The sequence below is a fragment of the Octodon degus genome, unplaced genomic scaffold, assembly GCF_000260255.1.
Source record: "Octodon degus isolate 3935 unplaced genomic scaffold, OctDeg1.0 scaffold00122, whole genome shotgun sequence".
Taxonomy (NCBI): domain Eukaryota; kingdom Metazoa; phylum Chordata; class Mammalia; order Rodentia; family Octodontidae; genus Octodon; species Octodon degus.
Window position 1 is genome coordinate 7,197,198 of NW_004524698.1, and position 23,588 is coordinate 7,220,785.

The window sequence follows — 23,588 nt, forward strand, 5'->3', positions numbered from 1 at the left end:
GCTAAGCTATGGGTATTTGCTAAGATCACTCAAAAGTTGTGAATGAAGCGGATGGCGTGGCCTAGAGAGAGGCGGCTTCGACAATCGGGTTTCTGTTCGAACTTCCACAGCTCCCCCGATAAAGTTCAGCCTCTTTGGTGGGCGCTCAAGGCCTTTATTTGGACCCTTTTCTACCCTAACCTTCTCCGTTCTCTTTCCGCCTAGGTCTAGGTACAAACATTTCCCTTCTCGCCTTTGCTCAGGCAGTTTCTGCCAATTAGAATATCAGTTCTTCCCACCTGCATTTTTTATTTTGATTCATTGAGCCTCAACTCACTTGTCTAGTAGCATTCTCAGTTTCTGATTTGTTAAATGGGATTAACACTAAGAGGTACCTACCTCTTAAGGTGACCTGGATGGTGAAATTAAGTCACATTAAGCAGAAGGGATTGGTGATCTCGAATGTGGCCCTCACTTTGTTCATCTGTCAACTGAGGGTCCCATGAGGCTGTTAAATTGTGTCTCAATCACTTATCTGTCAGGTTTACAGTTTGGCCAGCTTCAGCTGGCATTTCGTCTCTGCTGTGGCCTGTATAATCGGGGACAGTGCCACCTGGATGAACCATTTATAGGTGGCCTCTTTCACCATGGCGGTCCACTTATATTCTAAAACCCTCAAGCGTCTCCTTTTTATTCTTTTCCTTGTCATCCCTCCCTGAGCTTTATAGTTTAGTTTGAGTGAGGAAGTTTTCAGAGCCTACAGATGGATGTCCTCGTGTGTGATCCATATTTTGAAAATGGGCGGGTCAAAACGGGAGGCTCAGGATGCTCAGTTGTGGAATCCCCTGCACTGACCCGGCACTGGACAAGGACAGAGGGGCCTCCCCCGCTCCCCAGGGGCCAGCCAAGTGAATCACGAGGTATAGCACCATTGGCAATGGCTGGTTTTCTTTTTCTTTTTTTTTTTTTTTTTTTTAGAAAAAAATTTGAAGGAAGGAAAGGTTTATTTAGCTCACAGTTACTGGGGATCGGTGGCAAAGAGCAGAGAGCAAAATGGAGTAGTAGCAGCAATAATCTTTCTTTAGACATCCATGAATCATGACTTTTTTTTTTTTTCGCAGTACCAGGGATCGAACTCAGGAGCTTGCACTTGCCAGGCAGGTGCTTATGCCACTGAGCTATATCCCCAGCCCCAACAATTTTTTTAGAAAATTTTAAAAATATATGTATTAGCCGGGGAGATAGCTCAGTGGAATAAGTGCTTGCCTGGCAAGTTCAAGGTCCTAAGTTTGATTCCTAGTACCACAAAGAAAAAAAAAAAAAAAATTTGGTACAGGGTCTCAGTATGAAGCTCAGACTCAAGTGATCTTCCTATCTCAGCCTCCCCGGTGCTGGGATTACAGGTGTGCACCACCATGCCCTGTTTCAGTGGCCCCTGTTTCAGTTCATCGGGGATTGAACCCAGGTCCTTGCCCTTGCCAGGCAGGCACTTAAGACTGCTGAACTATCTCCCCAGCCCAATGGTTGCTTTTTTTTTTTTTTTTTTTTTTGAAACAGGGTCTTGCCGTGTAGTCCCCCGCCCCCCTTTGGTAACAGGAATTGAGCTTGCAATCCTGCATTTGGCAGTCAGGTGCTTATGCCACTGAGCTTATCTCCCTGGCCCTGCCATGTAGTTTAGACTGGTGTTTAACTCACTGTGTGGTCCAGGTTGGCCTTGAACTCATGGCAACCTGTAGTGGTCCCTTTTTGGTCCTTGTCTTGATCCAAGAAGTTTATATTTGTAATCCCAAAGATATGTTATTGGAATCCCATCAAGTTAATTCCAATCTGCTATTCCCAGTGCAACCCACAGCAAAAATAAAGATATTAAAGCATATTTATAATTATGGGGAGCTAAGGGGTCCTAAGTCCAGCAGTAGTGATGGCTATCTGGAACAAAGGCCTCGACCCAGGGCCGAACCCGGGTTTTATTGAGTCATGAAGGAGGAGTGGCTTGAGGATGAATGACTGAGAGTTGCCGGAAGTAGGTGAGTACTGTGAGCTGGGCTAGCTAAGAGGTCTGTATTTACCTCTGCGATATTGCAGAGAAGGATATACAGAAAGTGATTTGCATTATACTATTGAGATAGTATCTAATGTTTTGGGGCCTTGTGCTTCAGCTCTGATGTGTAATCTTTAAAGTCTCAGGAAGTCAGCCTCTATCTCGAGGCTCGATCCCAGCCGACAGTGTGGAGCACTGGCTCTTCATCCTGTCTTGACCTGGTTCATATTAAGGAGCAGTAGGTGTGGGTTATCAGGGAAACATGTGTGATGCCATCTTCAAAGACTACCACCAGCACCTCTGCTAGACCAATATGCACTGCTTAAAGCCAATTGAAAGGATAAGGAAAAGCCGTAGCCAGCTCTGTACCTATTAACACATGGATATAGGGTCAGGCACAGCCAAAATGGGGACAACTGCTCTTCTTTCAAGGAGAGTCACACAGGTGATCTTCCACAGTGATCCCTTTCCCTCAGCCTCCCAGGTGTTGGGATTGCAGACATGCACTACCACATCTGGGTGGCAGTAGTTACTTAATTGATAATAGAAAGTCTATGGTTACTGCCTTCTCACCAAACATGTGCTGGGGGAACATGCTGGGGAAGCCAAGCCAAGGCAGTAGTTGGTTCAAGCGCAACTGTCAGGACCTTGAGTCAAGAGTTCTTCCCAGGATGGTCCCACTTGTTACTCCCTGCCCCACAGGATTGACCTCCTAAATCCCTCCTACATTATTACTTTTCCCCCACCCGGGCCACCACTATGAAGAACAATGCCACAGAGCTTCCCAACCTCCTAGAGCCTGCAGCAGCCTCTGCTGGTCTTGCCACTCACAGTCACTCTGTGCCCTTGCAGTAGGAAGGATTTTTCAAAGTACAGTTCTTTTTTTTTTTTTAATTATTTGTGTGTGTGTGTGTGTGTGTGTGTGGCCAGCTCAGCCCACCGGGGGCGGCCCTGGCTGGCATGTGGTGCTGGGGGATTGAACCGTGGTCCCTTTGCTTTGCTAAGCTTGTTCTAAGTAGGTGCTTTAGACCACTGAGCCATCTCGCCAGCCCCTCAAAGTACAGTTCTGAGGAGGTTGCCATACCCCTGTCCTCCACTGGCAAAACTTCCAGAGGACCTCATAATTGAGAGAAAGACCTAAATCCATAATGTAGCCTGATAAGCCACAGCCTATTCCTTCCTGACAACTTGTTTAGTCTCAGGGCCCCCACATGAGCGAGTTTCTCATCACCAGCCTAGAACACTGGCTTGTAGTCACTTGACCAAAAGCAGCTCCAGGTGCCTGGCATTATACTTAATGGGCATTGAATGGCTGAATGAGTAAATAAATTCTTTTTCTGATGGCATTGCTCCTGAACTTGTGTCCCCACCTACTATCCATACCTGGTAATTCCAAGGTTCCCAGCACTCTGCACTTTCCATCCATATTCATACATTCTTTCACGCACATGACAAATATTTTTTAAGTGTCTAACCTGTTGTTAGGCAAAAATCCAAAGCTTCAGGGGATACAGCAAAGAGCAAACACAGTTTTCTGTTTGGAATATTTATTTCTCTCCATTTGTTCTTAAACCCTTAGTCATCAACTGTAGTATGCCATTTTCTGGGAAGCTCTTTCCTAAACTTCTCTTTTTCCAATATACCACTCTTGAATCTTGTGTGGCCCATCCAGCAGCATCCAACGCATGGCGTTGGAGCTACCCATGAATTTCAGATTAGAGGAATAGACACTACAGGGAGAACAAATTCTGTCTGTTAAGTGCTAATCATAAATAGTGGGGCACAGCTCTGCCTCCTGCCTTGACTCGTCTAGCTACTTAGCAGCTACATGGAGAAGTGGCTACCAGGTACAGAAATGATGAAGAGTCATAGGTCCAAGTTGAAAGGCAGCACACAGTGGGACACACCTGAAGAGGACATAGGGTAGGCTGGAAGATGAAGCTGGTATAGATTCAAACATCAGGCCCTGAACAAACCAAAGGCAGGCTGACATGGGGCTTCACCACATGTGCCTCAGAAGCAAGGTCTGTAGAAGGCACCCTGCAGGAGGCCCACTATTCCCTGTACTACACACCAGCCTTTGACAGTTTCTTTGTTTTCTTTTTTCTTTGACAGTTTTCTTTGGCTGTCTGGCCCAAGTCTGCAGGCTGTGACTCTGTCCCAACTCTGGGTCAGTACTCTTGGGGGTTCGTGGGTTGCTCTTCCTCCTGTGATTTCTTCCAGGGTTTTGGCCCTTCCTGGGGTCACTGACTTAAAAAGAGGTACAGTGGCTTTCCTGAAGCCACACACTGAGTCTTCTGGCAGAAAGCATCTGGAGGGCTTGGAGCCAGGTCACAGTAGGGTAATCTCACTGGGGGGTAGTGTGAGCCGCTTCTCCCGGGCACTGAGTAGGTTCTCCACATGCACAGCCACCACACGACATAACTCCAGACACTGCAGGGGACAAAGTGACAGTCCATGCTCACCTCACTCCTCCCCCCTCTTACCCTTGCTGGGATGTGCAGAATGGAGACATAGGTGGGAGAGAGGTGGAGAGCACTGTCTGAACAGGATCCTTCATACTCCCCACCAGAACCCCACAGGGTGTGTGGAGGAGCATGAAGAGAGGAAAGGCAGAATGGTGGGCTTCAGGCCAGAAGGGGCAAGCAACCAAGGACCTGCTGTGACTACACTATGTGATTGGAGGCCAGTTACTTCCCTTCTCAGAGATTCACCAGCCCCATCTGTTGGGTCTCAGTTTACCTGGCCTTGCCTCACAGGGCTGGAAAAAGGATTCAATGCCATTCAATGCGTGTACATCGTTTAGATTTTTAAAAATATTAATCCATGAACAGTGATCCTAACTCTTGAATTCTCGGATTTCACCCCCAGAAAATCTCCCAAAGTTAGTCCAATCAATAAATGCTAAGTATCTGGCTATGTGCTGCCATGGTTACTCCTGGGAACCACAGTCTAGAACAGGGAGTGACCCAGGCCTGAAGGAATCTCAATCACGTCAGCTGAGCCTGCTTCCCAGCTGTAGCAGCGTGGGGAAGGAAGGTACTAAGGAATTTCAGAAAATTGATCTGTGAGTGTGGCTCACATACCGAAGCTAGTGTAGGAAGTCCTTCGGGGATTTCCTAGGGTAACAGAAGCTGGTTTCGATGGGAAAATGGTGCCAGCTGCACTTCTGGGTGCTGACTGTGCCAGGCTTCCTTTTGAGGGCTTTATGTTTAATCCCTGCAGTGTCCCTTTGAGATAGCACTATGACATCATTATGCAAGTAAGGAAACAGGTCCAGAGCTATGAAACGTCACATACCTTGCCCCTGCAGGCACAGGGTTTGAATTTGGGTGGTAAGAGGCCTGAGGTCATACACTACACTGCAGTGTTCTTTGTGAGGCTTAGCTATGACCAGCCCTGCGGGCTACCTTATCTATTATCTGCTTTTTGTTTTGTTTGGGTTTTTTTTGGTGGAACCGGGGATTGAACTCAGGCCCTTGTGCTTGCCAGGAAAGCACTTATTCTACTGAGCCATCTCCTCGGCTACTATCTGCTTTTTTAAGGGGCAGTCATAGTTGAGAAGGCACAAAGCAGGTTGGTCTCAGTTTACCACTTCCCCCAGCTGCAATCCTAGACGCCACAGTCAAACCTGGCCTCAGGCCCAGTCAGTTTTGTAAAACCTATGTTCCTGCTCACTCACAACTTTCTATAGCTTCTCAAGAAAAAGCCCCAGATTCTCAGTTAACATTCAGAGAGCTTCAAGACATCCCTTCCTCTGGTTGTGTCTCCCCACTGTCCCATCAATGTCCCATCATTGCTATTCTGTAAATGATCTGAGCCCTTTCCTATGGCCACGTTACCAAGTGACCTTGCTGGAACACCATAATGACTTGCAGTTCTGTGCTTCACTAGGTTGGATTTTTTAGGGGGTACATCGAGCACTTGATTGGCTCCCCAGAGCAAGGCTCATGAATAGAATTAGTGAACAGACTCATAAATAGAATTGGGAGAAAGCGCCTGGGCTCACCTGCTCCAGCTGCAGCTGCATGGTGCGCTGGGCCACCACATCCCCCAGTGCAATCTCCACATAGGGATAGCTGGAATTGGCAGTGGGTCGCTGGGTCCGTGTAGACTGGATCTCCTTCAGAGGGAACTTCACTATCAGTTCCTGGGAGTGGGGGAGAGAAGCCAGACAGACGTGTGGGTGGGGATAGTCTTTTTTTTTTTTTTTTTTTTTTTTGGCGGAATGTAGTTCTTCTCTCTCTCTCTCTCTCTCTCTCTCTCTCTCTCTTTTTTTTTTTTTTTTTTTTTTGCAGAACCAGGGATTGAACTCAGACTCTTGCGCGTGCCAGGGAAGCACTCATTCTACTGAGCCATCTCCCCGGCCCTAGCGATAGTCTTAACCATGCCAAACCTTCTCCTTCAGATGAGACCAGAGAGCAGGAAAGCCCATTTCAAGTATCCATTCCATAGTGACTTGCTGTGTGACTCTGAGCCAGTCATTCTACCTTGGGTGTCAGTGTCTTCACCTGAGATTCAACTAATGCTAATGCTGTACCTACAGTTTGCCAGGCATGGTTCATGCTGCTTGGGATACAGGGGTATACACCTGTTGGTGTCCTGACCTGCGCATCAGAGCTCCTTCCATGAACATCTGTGCTCTTTTGTGTGCGGCTTTATTTCTAGCCCAAGGAAGAAACAAATCACACACAGGAAAGCTAGAGTGATGCTGAGGTAATGGTGCAGAAAGAAGCCCTTGACCGATGATGGTCGGGGAGTGGTGGTAGACACCCTGGCTCCCTACCTCAGGAGAGAAGGGCATGCACTATGCCAGTGGTGGAGAACCTATCGCATGCATGCCACAGCAGGATGTGTGTTATCACTGAAGCCTCTATAGGATTCATCATCACTGCTCTGTGCTGTCCTGGGTCCCCAACTGGACCGACCACCTGCAGCTACCCACATTGACAGCTTGCATTATAATGCAGCTTGTATTGTCGCTACCACTTCCCTGCCCCACATGCTTACTCTAGTGTTTCCTTAAGTCCCCTTCACCACCCCCCACCATCGCCACATAGAACCCTCATCCAGAAACTAAGAAGGTAAGAGATTCTATTTGTGATGGGATGAATTGTGTCCCCTGAAAATTCCTATGTGGAATCCTAGGCCCCAGTACCTTGAATATGGCTATATTTGGAAATAGGGCCTTTATTTGTATTTATTTATTTTTTAATTTATTTTTTGATAGGGCCTTTAAAGAGGAGATTAGGGGGCCAGGAATTTGTCTCAGTGGTACAATGCCTGTCTAGCATGTTTGATGCCTGGGGTTGCATCCCCAGCACCACAGACAACAAAGAGGTGATTCAGTTAGAACAAGGCTGTCAGAGTGGCCCCTAATTGGGCACAATATATTATTATATATTTAAGTACAGGGACCATACAGGGTCTCACTACACAGATCGGACTCGGTGATCCTCCTGTTTTCAGCCTCCGAAGCACTGGGATTACAGGTGTGTGACACCACGCTCAGTCTCAGTCACTGTCTCGGCACAGCCTGGTGGCAGGGCCAGCATAGCGCGCCAGGGATTGAACCCCAGTCCCTATGCCTGTTTAAGCAGGCATTTTAATCTGCTGAGCTATTGGGCTTGTCCTGAGTGGTGTCCTTATAAGAGGAACCTGACATACACAGAGATGCCAGGAATGTACACACAGAGAAAAGGCCACATGAGGACACAGTGAAAAAGTGGCTATCTAGAAGCCAAGGAAAAGACCAGACCCACTGATAGCTTGGTCTATAATTTTCAACTTCCATAACGATGAGAAAAGAAACCTGTGTTGCATAAACTATGGAGTCTGTGGCATTTTGTCACGGCAGCCTGAGCAGACCAATCCACTATTTGAAGGTTTAGCATATGTTTTGCCCCATGTCACCTTAAAATCAGCCCTATGAGGTGGATTCTACCATTATTACCATTTTCTAGATGGGAAAGTGAGGCTCTGAGAAGGGAAAAGACACTTGGTAGAGATCATCCAGGTGTTAAGTGGTAGAATCCATCTTCCACGGTTGGTGATGTTGGCCCCTGGAAGGAAGTGGCAGGCCAAAGGACTGGGATATATTGGCACAGCCAAACTGAGGCCACTCACATGGGTCTCGGTGCTGAGGAAGTTGAGACCATTGTGGTTGACAGCTAGGATGCAGGGGGCTGGCACAGCAATGTTGCTGCAGCTCTGGATGAAGAAGAAAGAGGAGCCAAACATAGGAAAGGCACTGAGGAGGCCTGCAACAGGGAGAGGGGCATTATCAAGTTAGCCAGTACATCTATGACACCCATGATCCTCAGCTTTCCTCTCCTCCACCCCTCTGTCCCCCCACCCCTCTCTCCCCCTCTCCTTTTGGTTCAGGCTTTTCTTTATTTTCTACTCTTTGTATGTACTCAGTCACCCCCAGCCCAGGTGATGCCTTTGGGAAAAATGTTAAAACGTCTTCTCTCAAAGCAAGTGAGAAGCTCAGCTGGCACTGAAAACGCCTTTGTACAAAGAAAGAGATGGTTCTGCCTCCTCTTCCAGTGTGCCCCCCCATGATGATTTTCCCAGCTGTGTGTCCCATCCCTGGTTCTTACCCAGGAATTGGGCACGGGCCTGGTGAGGGCTGAGCGCCTGCGTCTGCTGCCTGTGCTGGCCAATCAGGTTGAGCCAGGCAGAGCCAGCCATAGTGCGGTACAGCTGGGCCGGAATGTACTCCTGGACCTCCCGCCTATGTGTGGAGGAGACAAAGTTCTGAGCACCCACCATTCAATCCCCATTGTGCAGCAGGCATAATGCAAAGCTGACATGATGATGCACCTTCTTGGAAAAGTAAATACTGCAGTACATTAAGGGGCAATAGAGGGGCACCAAGGATCCCATGGTGCCTTGGTACACATCAGGCGCTTAGTCACTGCCAGGGCCAGCCAGTTTCCTTACGACCACTGTTTGCAGGTGAAGGAACTGAGAAGTTCACCAGAGTCCAGGACCACACAGCGACTGAGTGTGTGGAGAATAAGACTTGAACCCAACATGGGTTTGTCTTTTGTAGCTCCTGCCTCCAAGGAGAAGCCCAAGCTGGAAGGGGACAAGGCACAGGGCTGGGAGAAACATCAAAGCAGGCAAAGCAGCACCAGGAAGCTGGTTAGAGGATGGGTCAGGGGAGGCTGGGTCTTTGAACCAAGTCCTAGGGGCCATCAGCCAGGACACCTTGCTTTCTGCTCTGGAACCCCCCCCCCAACACACACACACACACACACACACACAAATGCTGGTTCTCTCAGGCCAACTCCTTTACTCCTAAGGACATGTAAAATACCAACAGCAATCCTAGCCCATTCCAACTCCAGTGGGAAGACTGCTGAAAGAAAATTGGGGATCCCCCTCCCCCACAGCGCTCCCTGGTAGCATCTCTCTGCCTTTGTATTGCTGGATTAAGAGCCTGGCACTAAGATGCTAGGGATATGGCTCAGTGATAGAGTGCATGCATAGCAGGTGTGAGGCCCAGAGTTCAATTCCCAGTACCTCCACCCCCTAAAAAAGGAGAAAAAATAATTTTTTAAAAAGCCTGGCATCTGAAGCCATTCCCCAACCTTTGTGTCATGCCCCCTGCAACTAGCTTCAGTAAACCTCAGTGTCCTCGTCTGTGAAAGTGTTTGTTTTTAAAGAATAGTTGGGCAAAATAGTTTAAATGATACATATGTAGAATGCCTCATAAAAAGTAAAAACCCAGCAGGTGTGGTAGTTTATACCTGTAGTCCCAACTATGAGGGAGGCAGAAGCAGAAAGATTACTTTTTGTTTTTTTGAGACAGGGTCCCTCTATGTAGTTCAGGCTGGCCTTGCACTCACTGTATAGCTTAGGCTGGTCTTAAATTCATGGCAATCCTCTTGCCTCAGCCTCCCGCGTGCTGGGGATATAGGGAGCACCACCACACCCAGTTCATTTTCCTATGGTTTACACCAGGCATTCTCAGAGTGTAGTCAAGAGTCTGGGAGGTCTGAGCTGGGAATGGGGGTGCACATCTATAATCCCAGTGCTTGAGAGACTGAAGCAGGATGTTTGCCACAGTTTTGAGGCCAGTCTGAACTATATAGTAAAACACTATCTCAAAAACCATGATAAAAGGGTCTGGGAGGTCAGAAACATTTTCATAATAGTAACATGTCTTTTGCCTCATTCTCTCTTACTCCCTTGGAATTGTACCACAGACTTTTCTCTGAGGCTATGTAACTAGGTGCAAGATAGGCAAGATGGTAATTGCCTGATCAGATCTACAAATCCAGCTCTATCCTACTAACTCAGACAGGAAGCAGCTTTACAGTGTGATGCAGCTGCTCTTTTCACTGATTTTCAATAGATATTCTTTCATAAAATGTTATTTATGTAAAACATGTAGTAGGTTTATTTATTTATTTATTTTTGAGACAAAGTCTCACTATGTGGTTCAGGATAACCTTGAGCTAGTTATGTAGCACAGGATGGCCTCAAACTAGCGGTGATACTCCTGTCTCAGCCTCCTGAGTACTGGGATTACAGGCATATAACACCACACCTGGCTCATTCTTATTTTTTTTTTTTTTCTTTGTATTTTAGGGAAGGGTCTACAGGGTATTCAGGGTCTCACTACTAAATAGGACTTGTAGTGATCCGCCTGTTTACAGCCTCCCAGGAGCTGAGATTACAGGCACACAACACCATACCCAGTCTCAATTACTGTCTCAGCGTGCTCCGGGGGTGGGGCCAGCATGGCAGGCCCAGGGATTGAACCCCTGGCCCCTGCACCTGCTTGCAGGCATTTTAATCTGCTGAGCTCTTTGGCTGGCCCTTCAGTTTCAGTTTCAATTTTGAATAGGGTAAATATAAACACAAGTATTTTAGGATCTTATTTGTTCTTTCCCTTTCTTCCCCCCCTTCGTGTGTGTGTGTGTGTGTGTGTGTGTGTGTGTGTGTGTGTGTGTGTAGTAGTGTTAGGTATTAAAACCGAGGTCTCATGCATGCTAGTCAGTCACTCTTACCATTGAGATACATCCCTAGCCTTGAGAACCTTTTTTTTTTTTTTTTTTTTTTGTGATTGGCAAAGCCTGCCCTGGGGGTGGGCTGGGGAGGCATGTAATGCCTGAGATCTAACCGTTTTCCCTAAGCTTGCCTAGCTATCTCACCAGCCTGGGATCCTATTTTCAAGTAAAGAAAAAGTCCAGAGACTGATTTTTTTTGGTACCAAGAATCAAACTCAGGTACAAACTCAGGTCCTTGTGCTTACCAGTAGGTACTGTACTACTAAAGACATCACTAGCCCCTGAGACTGATTTATACTCTGAGCACTGATCACATCTTTGAGACATCAGCTTATTTAGTGAATCCTCTGTTATTGGATATGAAGGTTTCTTTCAATCTTTTGCTGTTGTCAGTAATGCTGCAGTGAATGTTTTTGTGGCTAAATCTGCATATCCATGCCTGTTTCGTGGGCTACAAGGTCTGTGTGTCCTGAAATTTTCATTAAATGGAATCTCTCAGGGCTGGCAAGATAGCTCATCGGACTAAGCGCCTGCTTAGGCAAGCACAGGGACGGGTTCAATCTGTACCACATGCTGCGCCAGCCCTGCCACTGGGCACACTGAACCAGCCAATGAGACTGGGCATGGTGGCGTACACCTGTAATCCCAGCGCTGGGGAGGCTGAAAACAGCAGGATCACTATGAGTCTGAGCTGCATAGTGAGACCCTCTACCAAGTACATTAAAAAAAAAAAAAAAAAAAAGGACTCTCTCACTCTCTCAGCTTCTTTGCTCTGCACTATGAATACCAGCCAGAAGCAACTTGTCAAAGAAGGAAGTCCAGGTCCTAGCTCCTATAGTGCACTATAAAACTTCAGGCCCAAGAGAGAGACAACCCTTTCCCAGATAGCTCTCTCACTGCAAGAGGGGAATCCTGGAGGCTGGGATGGGCAGTGGCAGCTCTGAGCACAGTGGGTTGGGCTGAGATACCATTCCCACTTCCTGCCCACAGAGGGAGGCAGCCGGGTAGGTGCTCACATGCTGGGCAAGTAGAGGTGGTCCCTGGCACGGTGCTGCAGTGAGGCCAGCTTGGACACCTGCTGCAACTGTTGTTCACTGGGCCGACTGGCTGGCATGCTACTGAAGAGGCCCTTCAGGTAGTCAGGCAGCACCTACAGGGAGGGATCATGTGAAGGGCTGTTTGGCAGGCACATTCAGGCATTTATCTGCAAGGGCCATGGAGACAGGCATTTAGAAGTCCAGTCCTATCTACTTCTGGGGGTGGCTTCAGGGAGTGACAGAGGCATGTGGTGGGGGTGGGGGGGAAGCTATGAGGGCCGTGGCCTCAGACCTACAGTGGAATCTCCACAGTAATATGAAGAGTTTGGGTTGTTTAAAAGCAGAGCATCAGGGCCAAGATTGCAGGTCAGTGGTACAGCACTTGCCTAGTATGTAGAGGGACCTAGGATCCATGTCCAGTACCCCCTCCCCAAAGGTAATAATAAGAATAAAAGCAGAGTATCATGACTGTGGTAATCACAAGTGTCCATGAGGTCTGTGTTTCTCAAAAATGCAGCTTGCTCCAGAATCACGGAGGGGCTCATTACAATCTCAGTGGGCTGCACCACTGAGATTCTGACCCACAGACCTGAGGCAGGACTTGAAGATTTTTACAAAGTTTTTGGTTGTACACACTCCTCTCCCCTGGGGTCTCAGAACCAAGGCCCAGCTTTAACAGGGACACCATGTGGCCACAACAGCTAAGTATTCTGAGCATGGAATTGCTGAAGCTTCAGAATCTGTTCCACAAAAACAGACTGTGGCAACTGACCTCACAGGCCCCCGGAAACCCACAAGGTCCCAGAGTGGCAGATGGCCTACGTGCATGCACTGACCTGATTGTAGTGCATAGTCACATACAGCTCATTCTCAAACTTGAGTGGCTGATCCCAGAGTATGCGCCGGAACCAGAGCATGTAGCCACCATCCACCTGTTCCATCTCTGAGGCCACATCCAGGATGTAAGCACAGCGGCTGAGCGGGCACACATGCTGACCTGTAGACAGTGGGAACCCGGCACTGGGTGGGGAGACACTTGGGCACCTGTGCGGAGGAAGGATACAGACCCCCACCTGCCACCCAGGTAACATGTCACCTCCAAGAAGCCACCTCCCCACTCTGGAACACACCTTCCTCCCTAAAGGGGAGCATATACCCTTGCAATCCCAGATTACAAGGTCTGTCTTTGGGAAACTGAAGCAGGAGGATTGCAAGTTCAAACCTAGCTTTTCATCTTATGAGACTCAAAAAATAAAAAGGGCAGGGGATATAGCTTAGTACAAAGGGCTTGAGCTCCATCCCCAGTGCTGTTTTTAAAAAGAACATATTTATGCAACAGAGTGCTTTGTGTTTCACTGAAATTAAATCCTTTCAAAGGTGCAACTGATGTTTCTTCTCCCATGGAAGGCTCCCTACTAGCCTTAGAAGGTGGCCTGCCTGGGCCTGGGAAGACACCCTAGGTTATGCTTGGAGAAAGTACAGCTGCTTTTTAGAGGTGCTTGGGGAAGAGAAGTGGCACAGCAGGTTTAGCCCACAAGCCCCAGTGGATGCCTTTTGGCAGACCTTTTGAGAAACCTCAACTGGGCACATGGTGCAGGTGGAGGTGCAAAGGTTAAGCCTTGGAGAGTTGCAAGATTTTCTTTCCTGCACTGACATTTGTTTGACCAAAGAAGGGAGTTGGCATGGTCATAGAAGTTCAGCATCAAAAGGCCAGATTGTGGGGCGTTCATATCCCCACTGTGTGACCTTGGATAAGTTGTTCAGTTTTTGTGGTCAGCTGATAACTGTCTCCAAAGACATCCAGTCCTAATCCCCAGAATTGGTGAATATGTCACCTTCATGGAAAAAGTGACTGCAGATTTGATTAAGGATCTTGAGAAGGGGAGATTATCCTGGCTTATCTCAGCAGGCCCAATCTAAGCATAGTGTTTTACTGAGGGAGGCAGGAGATTCAGAGTCAAAGGAGTGGAAGGAAAGAAAGAGAAAGGATTCAAACACTACTCCTTTGGCTTTGGAGATAGAGGAAGAGGCAGTGAGCCAAGAAACATGGCAACCTCTAGAAGCTGGAAAAGGAAAGGAAACATAAGCCCCTAGGGCAGTGGTGGCAAACCTATGGCATGAGTGAAATCTCAAAAAAGTTTGCCATCACTGCCTAGGCAACACAGCCCTGAAAGCAGCACAGCTCAGAAGACTCTCATTTCAGCACTTCTGACTTTCAGAATTGTAAGATAATAAATCTGTAAGATAATGATAAAACTAAGATAATAAATCTGTGTTATTGTAAACTGCTGAGTTTGTGATAATTTGCTACAACAGTCACAAGAAGCTCCTGGAAATACCATCTCTGGAGAGATCCTCTTGGCCACTCACCTCGGTTGGTGACAACAAAGATCACATATTCATTGAAGGCCTCCGGGCGTGTCAGAGCCATCTCGGCACAGATCTCCTCCACCACATCCAGAGCCACCTGGGGTGGGGCAGGAAGGACCAGGCTGTGCCAGCTGGGCCTGACCTCTGCCCTACCCAGCTCCACCCAGGCCCCAGGAGCTGACTGTGGAATTCCTCAGCTTCTCTTTACAGAGGTGCACAATCCTTGAGGTCTCAGAGAATCTTCCTCATGCAGGTAGAGAGCACAGCCTCTGGAGTCTAAGCCTTAGGTTCAAATTCTGCCCTTTTCTCTTTTTGCAATATGACCCTGAGCTGGAGGCTTAAACTCTCAGAGGCTTGGCTTGCTCTTCTGAGAATTCTAGTCACTCCTCAGTATCCATGAGACACCAAATCCCTTCAGACACCAAAATTCAAGGACACCCAAGCTCCTGATCCAAGATTGTGTAGTATTTTCATATTATCATTAACCTTTAATAAACTAAATCATGTCTAGGTGACTTATGATACCTAATGCTATGTTTCTTTTCTTTTCTTTTCTTTTTTCTTTTTTTTTTTTTTTTTGTGGAACTGGGGATTGAACTCAGCCCCTTGCACTTGCCAGAGAAGCACTTATTCTACTAAGCCATCTCCCTGGCCCTGTATGTTTGTTTTTATTCTTATTTGTATTTCCAGTATCAGGGATCCAACTTGGGACCTTGCACTTGCCAGGCAAGCACTTATGCCACTGAGCTATCTCCCTGGCCCAATGCTATGTAAATAGTTGTTTTAATGTACTGTTTTGAGAATGATGATAAGAAATCGATACATGTTCAATTCAGATGTAACTTATTTTTAGTTTTTTTCCAGATGGTCTCTGTATATAGCCCAGGCTGGCCTTAAACCTGAGGCAGTCCTCCTGCCTCAGCCTCCTGACTTGTGGGATTATAGATGTGTGCTACCATGCCTGGCTCAGATGTAACTTTTATGCTTTTCAATCTGTAGGTACAGAACCTGTGAATATGGAGGTCAAATGTATGTCTTGCCTTACGCAGTTTGGGAAAGCCTCTGAGGACTTCAGCTCCTTGGGGGTTCACTCAACCCAGACTCCAAAGACTGGGATGTCCCTTGTTCTTACAGTGCCTGCCTACTAGGGCTATCCTCTTACTCACAGTGCATGTTTTGATTTTTAGATGGCGTTCAAGGCCCCCAGGAAGAAGGAAAAGCTGCCTTTTGGAACTGCGACCTGCCTGGGGGATGAAACAAGAGGGAAAAGAAGCTGGGTGTTAGGATCTGAAACAGCTATAGTCCCCTGCTATGGAAGGCCCCAAGCCAAGGGGTCCTGGACACACATGTGTAGGAACTCTTATGCCCCTCACAGGGCCCATCTGCAAACCCTGAGCAGCACACTAACACTGGGGTCTCTGGGCAAGCCCACGACTCCTGCTTTCCTCAACTCCCAGCCCCACACCAGCTCACCAACATGGCCCGAAGCTCCATGCTGCTGGGGAGCTCTAGACGTCCCCCGAAGCGCAAGGTCTTCTTCAGGTTCTGCTCACAAGCCTTAGCAATCCCTACAGGGGTAGGAGTCAAGCCTTGCCAAAGGCTGGCAGTGAGAGAAAGGAGCTCTTCTTGCCCCCAGCCATAAGCCTCCCCATACTCTCTCTACAAGTTATAGGACAGGTATTTTCTTTCCCTACTTGATAATGGAGGAATCTGAGCTCAGCAAGGTCCAGTGATTTGCACAAGGTCAAGCTCTGGGTTGGAACCATATCCTAAGTGGTCACAGCCTTTTGTCTTGCCCTTGGCTATATGAGCCTAGAAACAGCTGTGACCCTGAGCTGTGGATGGGAACTCATCCCCAATAGGCTCTGTGGCTAGGGTAACACACTCTGCCTCTGCCAGCTGGGCCCCTTGCCAATTGCCCTGTCTCCCCCAGGCACTCAAAGACCTCACCATCAGGCTGCAGATCTCTAGGTTCAGCAGTGCCCTCATTCTGCTCTGGGGAGAGACCAAGAGTTCTGGGGCACATTCTGCTGCTTCCTCACATCTAGGAGCCCTTCCCTGGGGAGCTGGGTCTGTTTATCTCTGGGTCAGGGAATGTTTTTAATTGAATCAGAGAGAGAAAGACTCAGATGCAGGAAGGGCGAGGTCCCCTGACTATGCCTGCCATCACTATAAGGTGACTAGAGGACTCCTAGCCTCTTTCTTAGGGGGCCCTCAGGTTGATGTTGAAATAAGGCTCAGAAGCAGTCTCTTGCTGCAAAATTCAAAGGCAAAAGGAGATATCACCAACTTTGGCCCACTTTAGACCCTTGTTGAGTCCCAGCAGAACACTGGCTTCTTGCCCACCTCCTTCTCTGCCTCTCCCATGTGCAACATACTCCCATCTTTAGACCTTTGCTCCGGCCACTCCATCTACCTGGGAGTCCTTCCTAGGAGCTCACCACCGGGGCCAGTAGCTCCTCCAGGAAGCAGTGACCCAGCACACCAACCTCTCTGGGAACTCCATGAATGTTTGGCAAGTAAGTTAACATTGCCCAGCACCCCAAAGGGCCAGACTGTTTTGAGTTTCTCTCTCACCAGCTGCCTGCCCTATTCCCACCCAAGACATGTACAGCCCCACTCATGAGCTTCTCACCCTGGAAGGGCATTCCTGGGGTCCTGCTCACATGCTGGAGAAAGCGCAGGAGGTGTGGGTAGAGGACCTCAGAGCAGCTGTGGTAGGCAGCCATGATGTACAGCAGCCTCCAGCCTCGTTGGCAGCTGTCTCTGGAAGGACACACACAGGCCACATTTCAGGAGGCCACAGCACCACAGGTTGTGGCACCACAGGAGCTTCCTGGGATTGACCTGGAGAATTAAATCCGAGGCAGCTCCTGTACTCTGAGGACATGTGTCCTGTCCTGGACAGTAAGTGCAGGGCAGATGGATCCTGAGGCCATGCAAAAGCATATTCTGCCTGGGAAGTCAGGTAAAGACAAGGAAGGATAGGGATGAGGTCCTGAAGGCTTTTCTGAGTAGAGCATTTCTCTGGGGAGACTTCTTGGCAAGATGGAACCTGCTGGGGCTATGCAGGGTAGAGGCAGCAAGTCCGGGGGACAGGCAGCCTGTGCAAAAGCAGCATACACAGCACACCGGGCACCTGCAGTGTGCTGGCCCGGCCTGAGTGAAAGAGTTGTTCATCATCATACTGCTCTGGCTGTGGAGGTTTCAACTATGGGCACCTCTTGTGTCTCAGAAAAGTACTTGAGTTTCTTTTCACAAATTACTTACCCTTCACTACATTCCTATAGTCTGGAGCTAGGCATGGGAATCAGGTCTGGCTAATTAGAACATTGTGGCCTGCAACTCCCAACCCCTGGCCACAGTCTCTTGTTTAGGAATGGGCATATGATGCAGAACTGGACAAAACAGAGTGATTTGCACAAGGTCAAGAGCTGGATTGGGGGGCTGGTGAGATGGCTCAGTGGTCTAAAGCACCTGCTTAGAACAAGCTGAGTAAAAGCACAGGGACCGCGGTTCAATCCCCAGCACCACATGCCAGCCCGCCCCACCCCCTGGTGGGCTGAACTGGCCACACACACACAAAATAAATAAATAAATAAATAAATAAATAAATAAAAAAGAGTTCATCCTTTAAAAAAAGAGCTGGATTGGAACCATAACCTAAGTGGTCACAGCCTTTTGTCTTGCCCTTGGCTATATGAGCCTAGAAACATCCCAGGTCTAACCAGTCAACATTTTGTATATTCCAGCCAGTGTGGTTGGTTCAAGGATAAGAATGTGACCAACTCCAGGCAATAAAGTTGCGTTTGGGAGTTCCTGCAGCAAATACTGGATCAGTTTTGTTTTCCCTGGGATTGCTGTACTGGGAGAATGTCTCCCCAGTACTGTTACTTTGTTCATCTTGAGAGAGGCTGCTTGAGAATGATATCCACACAGAGGAAAGCAAAGTCAAGAATGGAGAAAGCCTGATTCCTAAGGACACCTAGATCTAGCTTACCTGAAGCCATATCTCACTGACTTTGTAGCCAACCAAACCAATAAGTTACCTCTTTCATTTAAACAAGTTGATCGGTGTTTCTGGCATCTAAGAATCTGGATGAAAAGAGGATAGGTCTCAGGAGGTAGGGGGCTGAACTGGCCACTCTTGGAACCTGGATACAATGTAGGGGTTGAGGAGATGCCCAGAAGACTCACTGCTTGGAGCTGGTGTTTTCTGTGATCTGCTTCACAATTTGGCAGTAACCCTCATCTCGCATGACCTCATGATCCTCACAAAGCTGAAAGAGGGCAGCCCAGGTCACAGGAGTCATTCAACATACCGGGTACAGAAAAGCAGCTTAGGCACCTAGATATAGGCCCGGTGTTCCTTCCCCAACCCTTCAACAGCAGGCTTTATTTTTCTGGACCATGGAAACAGCTTCCCATTCTAATGTCCTGCAACTCTGATTGATAGACAAGGAAAGAAAACCACAGAGTAAAGGGAACCTCAGCAAAATTGCTTAGACTGACCTTCAAGAGGGTGCACAGCACGTCCAGTTCACTCTGGCCTTTCAATGGGGTATCACCCATGAACCTCATCACAGCTGTAGAAAAGACCTACCTTGCTCAGGCCAACCAAGTCCCAACTTCCCATTCCCCAAGGACCCAGCGATCAAACCCCTCCCCAGGAGGCTGTGGCCATAGGCAGCTAGGGGGTGCATTTTCTTCAGCATGTCTCAAGTCTGGGTTGGGAAAGGGAAAGAATCTGAGGGCCAGAGAGGAGTGATGACAAGCTGGGATCACACAGTGGCATCTTCCCCGGGTGATGGCTGGAGCCCCACCCTCCTACCTAGGAACATGTCTGTGGCCATCTTGTTGAGGCTGCTGTCACTGAGCTCAATAAGGGATTCCTGGAGTGGGGTCTGCACGAGAAGGAAGCAGCTGTCACAATGGAGGGACAGAAGAGGGCCACATTGTACTACTAGGCCCATGTCACTCAAGGGGAGCCAGGTCTGACATTGGGGACAGATGCTGTCCCTGGGAGGATTCCTGACTCCTCAGCTACAGGAGCTGGACAATCTCCCTAAGGTCAAGCTTGTTTGTCCTGGGGTGGAGGGGGGGTGGTGTGTTTGCATCACCATTTTACAGATGGAGGAACTGAGGCCCAGGCCTAGAGACCTTGGTGAAGCAAAGCATGTCCTCCAATGTTCTGGACTCCCGGTCCTCCTTGCATTTCGGCTTGATGCCATCCCTGCAGCAGCAAGGAGATGCTGTTGACCAGTCTTGCCTCTCTGTCTGTAGCAACAACTTTTCCCAAGTGGAAATGTTCTTTTTTTTTCTTCATATTTTACTACAGGGGCTCACTGCATAGATTGGATTTGTAGTGATCCTCCTGTTTACAGCCTCCCAAGTGCTGGGATTATAGGCACATGCCACCACGCCCAATCTAAAGTTAAGAAGGATTTTTTTTGGCGGGGGGGCTGGCTCAGGCTGTCTTAAGGGTGGGTAAGGCATGTAGATCTGGGGATTGAACCACAGTCCCCTGTGCCTGACTGCATTTGCATGAGTAGGCACTTAAACAACTGAGCTAACCCGCAGGCCCCCAGTGGAAATGTTCTTGATCCAGCTGGCAGGTTAGTCTACCAGGCAGGAAGGCACCCAGAATCTGAGGCTGAGCAGACCTTACTGCCAGGTGCACCCACCCCACCTGCCCCACCTGCAGGTTTGACACTCAGAAGAGTCTTTCTTGGTGCAGGGAAGAGGGATGGAACCACTACTCACTGGGGCCGCCTCTGAGGGTCTCGGAAATACTTCTGGGCAAACTCAAGCATTGTGTATGGTGAAAACTCAAGCGCATCCTCTCCACGGTCTGCAGAACGGGCCCTAACTGGGGGACCCTGTGTGAAAAAGGGAGCTAGGAAGGCCTGTCTGGCCATACCCTACTTTGTCCTCCAGTCAAAGATGATTGAAGGCAAGTCTTCATGGATGGAGCCCAGGCTTTTTTTTTTTTTTTTCTTTCTTTTTTTTTTTTTTGGTGGAACTGGGGATTGAACTCAGGCCCTTGCGCTTGCCAGGGAAGGACTTATTCCACTGAGCCATCTTCCCAGCCCCAAGAGCCTGGGCTTTCTCTAGCTGCCCACTCATTAACCCATCCAGGCATCTGGACTGCCACCATCCACTTAGCCTCACCCCTTTAAGCCTGCCACACCTACCACATTTGGGTTGAGCCTGCTTTCTACCCCTCTAAACCATGTCTCTGCCAGGCCTGCCCTGCATGGGGGTGGCTGTTTTGTCAAGATTGATACCACCCTTTACTCCAGTATTTGCACTGATTCCACCCCTGTCCTGTTCACCTGACTCAGTGCCACTCCTGGTTGATTTTACCCACTGGATGGCTAAGGCTGATCCTGCTTCTTTACTCTGTTTACAACCAATTAACCTTCCCCACCTCACTTGGACACACCTCCAATCACCTCTGGTTTTATCTTGTGGGTCATACATCTGGCTGGCTCTGTTCTAGGACTGGCCATGCTTTTGGCTAACCTGATTGCTTCTAGAATTGCAGTCAGGCTACCCTTCCTCACCCCTTGTGGCCTGGTCCCACCACTGTTCTCACCTCTCTCCTGCGGCCCACCTCCTGTGCAGCAGCTGTAGAGGCCACAGCAGCAGCCACAGCTGCAGCCTGGCCCCGGCTCGGCTCAACTGGTAGCTGCAGGAAGTCAGGGGCAGCAGCAGGCTGCACTAGGTCAGAAGGGAAGCGGCCCACACGACCATGGATTGTCCCGAATCTCCAGCCTAGCACGCAGAAATGGGGTTGAGCCCAAATGGAAGGTCTTTTCTTGGGAAAAAGTGGGATAATCAGGTACTTCCTTGAACCCTCCCTCAAGCTCTGTAAGGGAGAACATGCTATCAATCCTGCCACATGAGCACTATTCCACTAAGCTATACCTTCAGCCCTTATCCAGATGAGCAAACAAAGGCTCAGGTAGAGGAGGAGGATGGGCCACAAAATCATAGTGGGAGATGGAGCAGATGGGCAAAGTAGCACTTGAGAACACTCAGGGCATGCAGACATAGAGAGGGCCTATGTCGTGAACTTAGAAACACTAAGGCCCACAGACACCCCTCAGTCACATTCGCAGGCAGAGGGTTGTACTATATGGCTACCACCAGACATTGCAATGCACAAGATGACCCTTATAAGACCCAGCCAGGGAAGACTGCTTTGGGGCACCATGAAACCCTCTTCATGCATCTTCATTGTGAGTGTGTGAAACCTATTTAGAGTTCTAGGTTCAGAGGCCACCTTGGGCTACCCACCGAAGTCAGGGCCTCTGCGCTGTAGCTCCTCCAAGTAAACCACCTTTTTGCGGACCACACAGCCAGCACTGTACCCTGTGGGCCAGCTCATGTCAGCATCTGCCAGGAAGGCCCTGCCTCCCTCCTCCCCCCACCCTACACATAGCTGCCCCATTCCATGGTGCTGACCCACTCGAGGTGGCTGAAGGGGCTGCAGGTGAATGATATCACCCTTGTGGAAGGCCAGCAGTGCTGGGTCCTCAGGCAGGAAGTTCCTCACAGCAACCACATAGTCAGAGTCCTGGGTCAGCGAGGGACAAAATGAGATGTTGTTGTCCCCTCACCCTTTTCTCAGAGATTGAGCTTTCCTGGCTCTTCCCACTCAACCTATCACATCAGAGAAGGGAGCGCTCCCTAGGTGAGAGTAGGAAGCACGTACAAGGCAGAAGGCACCACCTGCGCAAAGGCCCAAGGCACAGAGAACCCCATGGACACAGGCCCTGGAGCACACACAGGCATTCACACTTCTTAAACAGGTACAGCTGGGATTGATCTAGGGCAAGAGAGTCTTGTTTTGGGCTCCTTCATGCCAGGCAGTGAGGGGCATCTGTGGGAGGATTCTGACCTTCTTCAGCTCCAAAATGAAGTCATCCACTAGGGTCTTGACCTGGTGAGCTCGGGCTGAGAAAAGGATGACCTTCTCGCTGGCCAGGTTGAACTCCAACATGTTCTGCGAGGGCATGGTCACAAATAGGATGTCTGCAAAGCTGGAGCATGGGAAGATGGCATGAAGGTGAGATCCTATGGCCAGAGGAATGCTCTCGCTGGCCTCTCTTGTTCATTCTGTTTCTTCCCTTTCCCATCCCTGAAGCCCAGTCCCATACTAGTTCCTAAGGTACCCAGTGGACCTCCTTCCTCCCCTCTATGATTCTCTTCTGGAGTTTCTGTTCATCTCCTATCACCTTCTGCCCTTTTGCCCTCACAGATCTCTCTTTTAAAGCAAAGAAGTTTCACCTAACCAATTATTAAGGCTCTTCATGCTCTCATATTAGAACAGACAAAGAGACTTCTTGTAGGGAAGTAAGTCTGAGCACCCCGTAAGGTCTCACAGCCGCAGTACTGCTTTCTTTCCCAGCTGCCTCAGGACTTGGTTGCTTACAATCCAGTCACCCCACGCTAAGTGAGCTTTGAAGGGCAGGCCGATCTGGTATGTAGTCTGAATGGAAGGACAGAGTAGAGGGCCCCCTAGCTCAACCACTTCCTTCCTGTGTGACTTGAGACAAGCAACTTCTTTCTGTGCATCAGTTTTCCAAATTCTAAAATGGACATATTTACTGCTTGGTACATCACAGGTAAGCAGCTCTGAACAGAATGACACAATGAAGACATCAGTTTGTGCCCTGGTCTCCAGCCAGTCCCTCCCACCTGCCTGTGCATCACCTGTATGCACGCAGGACATGCAGCTGCCGGCTGGCCTCCTGGCTGCTCTTGACCATCCGAAGGAGTTTGATGCCCATGTGGGACACAGCTAGGATCTGCACACCAGTTCCCACGCTGCCCTGGAGTGAGGATGAGGGGCACATGAAGGTCTTGGAGCCTTAGCCCTGAACGCCCTGGGCAGCTGGGAAGGGGCAGGTAAGGATTCGCACCGTGGCAGGGAAGAGGCGAGAGAAGTAGATCTCCCAGTTGTCTCGGGCAGTGTTGACCACAGCCCGCTTCACATTTTCTGTTACCAGAGGCTGCTTTGTATCCAGCTGGTTCTGGGCTAAGAGAGGTCATTGACTCAGGACTCCCTTTCTCTCCCCTGCCAGCCAATATCTCAGGGAGCTCAGGGAGAGAGGCTTACACCCAGAAGGA

At 49.0% G+C, this 23,588-nt stretch overlaps 1 protein-coding gene across 1 annotated transcript in view; it reads right to left on the reverse strand.

Moving 5' to 3' along the window:
* Positions 1-4,100: 4,100 nt before the first annotated feature.
* The window catches only part of Myo15a (myosin XVA), a 52,809-nt gene continuing 33,321 nt past the window's right edge, over positions 4,101-23,588 (reverse strand). Inside the window, exons 45-65 of the mRNA XM_004640294.2 lie at positions 23,381-23,496; positions 23,172-23,290; positions 22,357-22,498; positions 21,921-22,032; positions 21,753-21,827; positions 21,049-21,227; positions 20,214-20,329; positions 19,611-19,683; positions 19,282-19,354; positions 18,963-19,036; positions 18,648-18,730; positions 17,086-17,216; positions 15,924-16,018; positions 15,617-15,694; positions 14,451-14,547; positions 12,917-13,077; positions 12,060-12,193; positions 8,623-8,756; positions 8,147-8,280; positions 6,030-6,170; positions 4,101-4,453 (exon numbers count right to left, since the gene is read on the reverse strand). Coding sequence (XP_004640351.1) covers positions 4,352-4,453; positions 6,030-6,170; positions 8,147-8,280; positions 8,623-8,756; positions 12,060-12,193; positions 12,917-13,077; positions 14,451-14,547; positions 15,617-15,694; positions 15,924-16,018; positions 17,086-17,216; positions 18,648-18,730; positions 18,963-19,036; positions 19,282-19,354; positions 19,611-19,683; positions 20,214-20,329; positions 21,049-21,227; positions 21,753-21,827; positions 21,921-22,032; positions 22,357-22,498; positions 23,172-23,290; positions 23,381-23,496 — 2,369 coding nt within the window. The 3' untranslated portion in view covers positions 4,101-4,351. The remainder of the gene's footprint in view (positions 4,454-6,029; positions 6,171-8,146; positions 8,281-8,622; positions 8,757-12,059; positions 12,194-12,916; positions 13,078-14,450; positions 14,548-15,616; positions 15,695-15,923; positions 16,019-17,085; positions 17,217-18,647; positions 18,731-18,962; positions 19,037-19,281; positions 19,355-19,610; positions 19,684-20,213; positions 20,330-21,048; positions 21,228-21,752; positions 21,828-21,920; positions 22,033-22,356; positions 22,499-23,171; positions 23,291-23,380; positions 23,497-23,588) is intronic.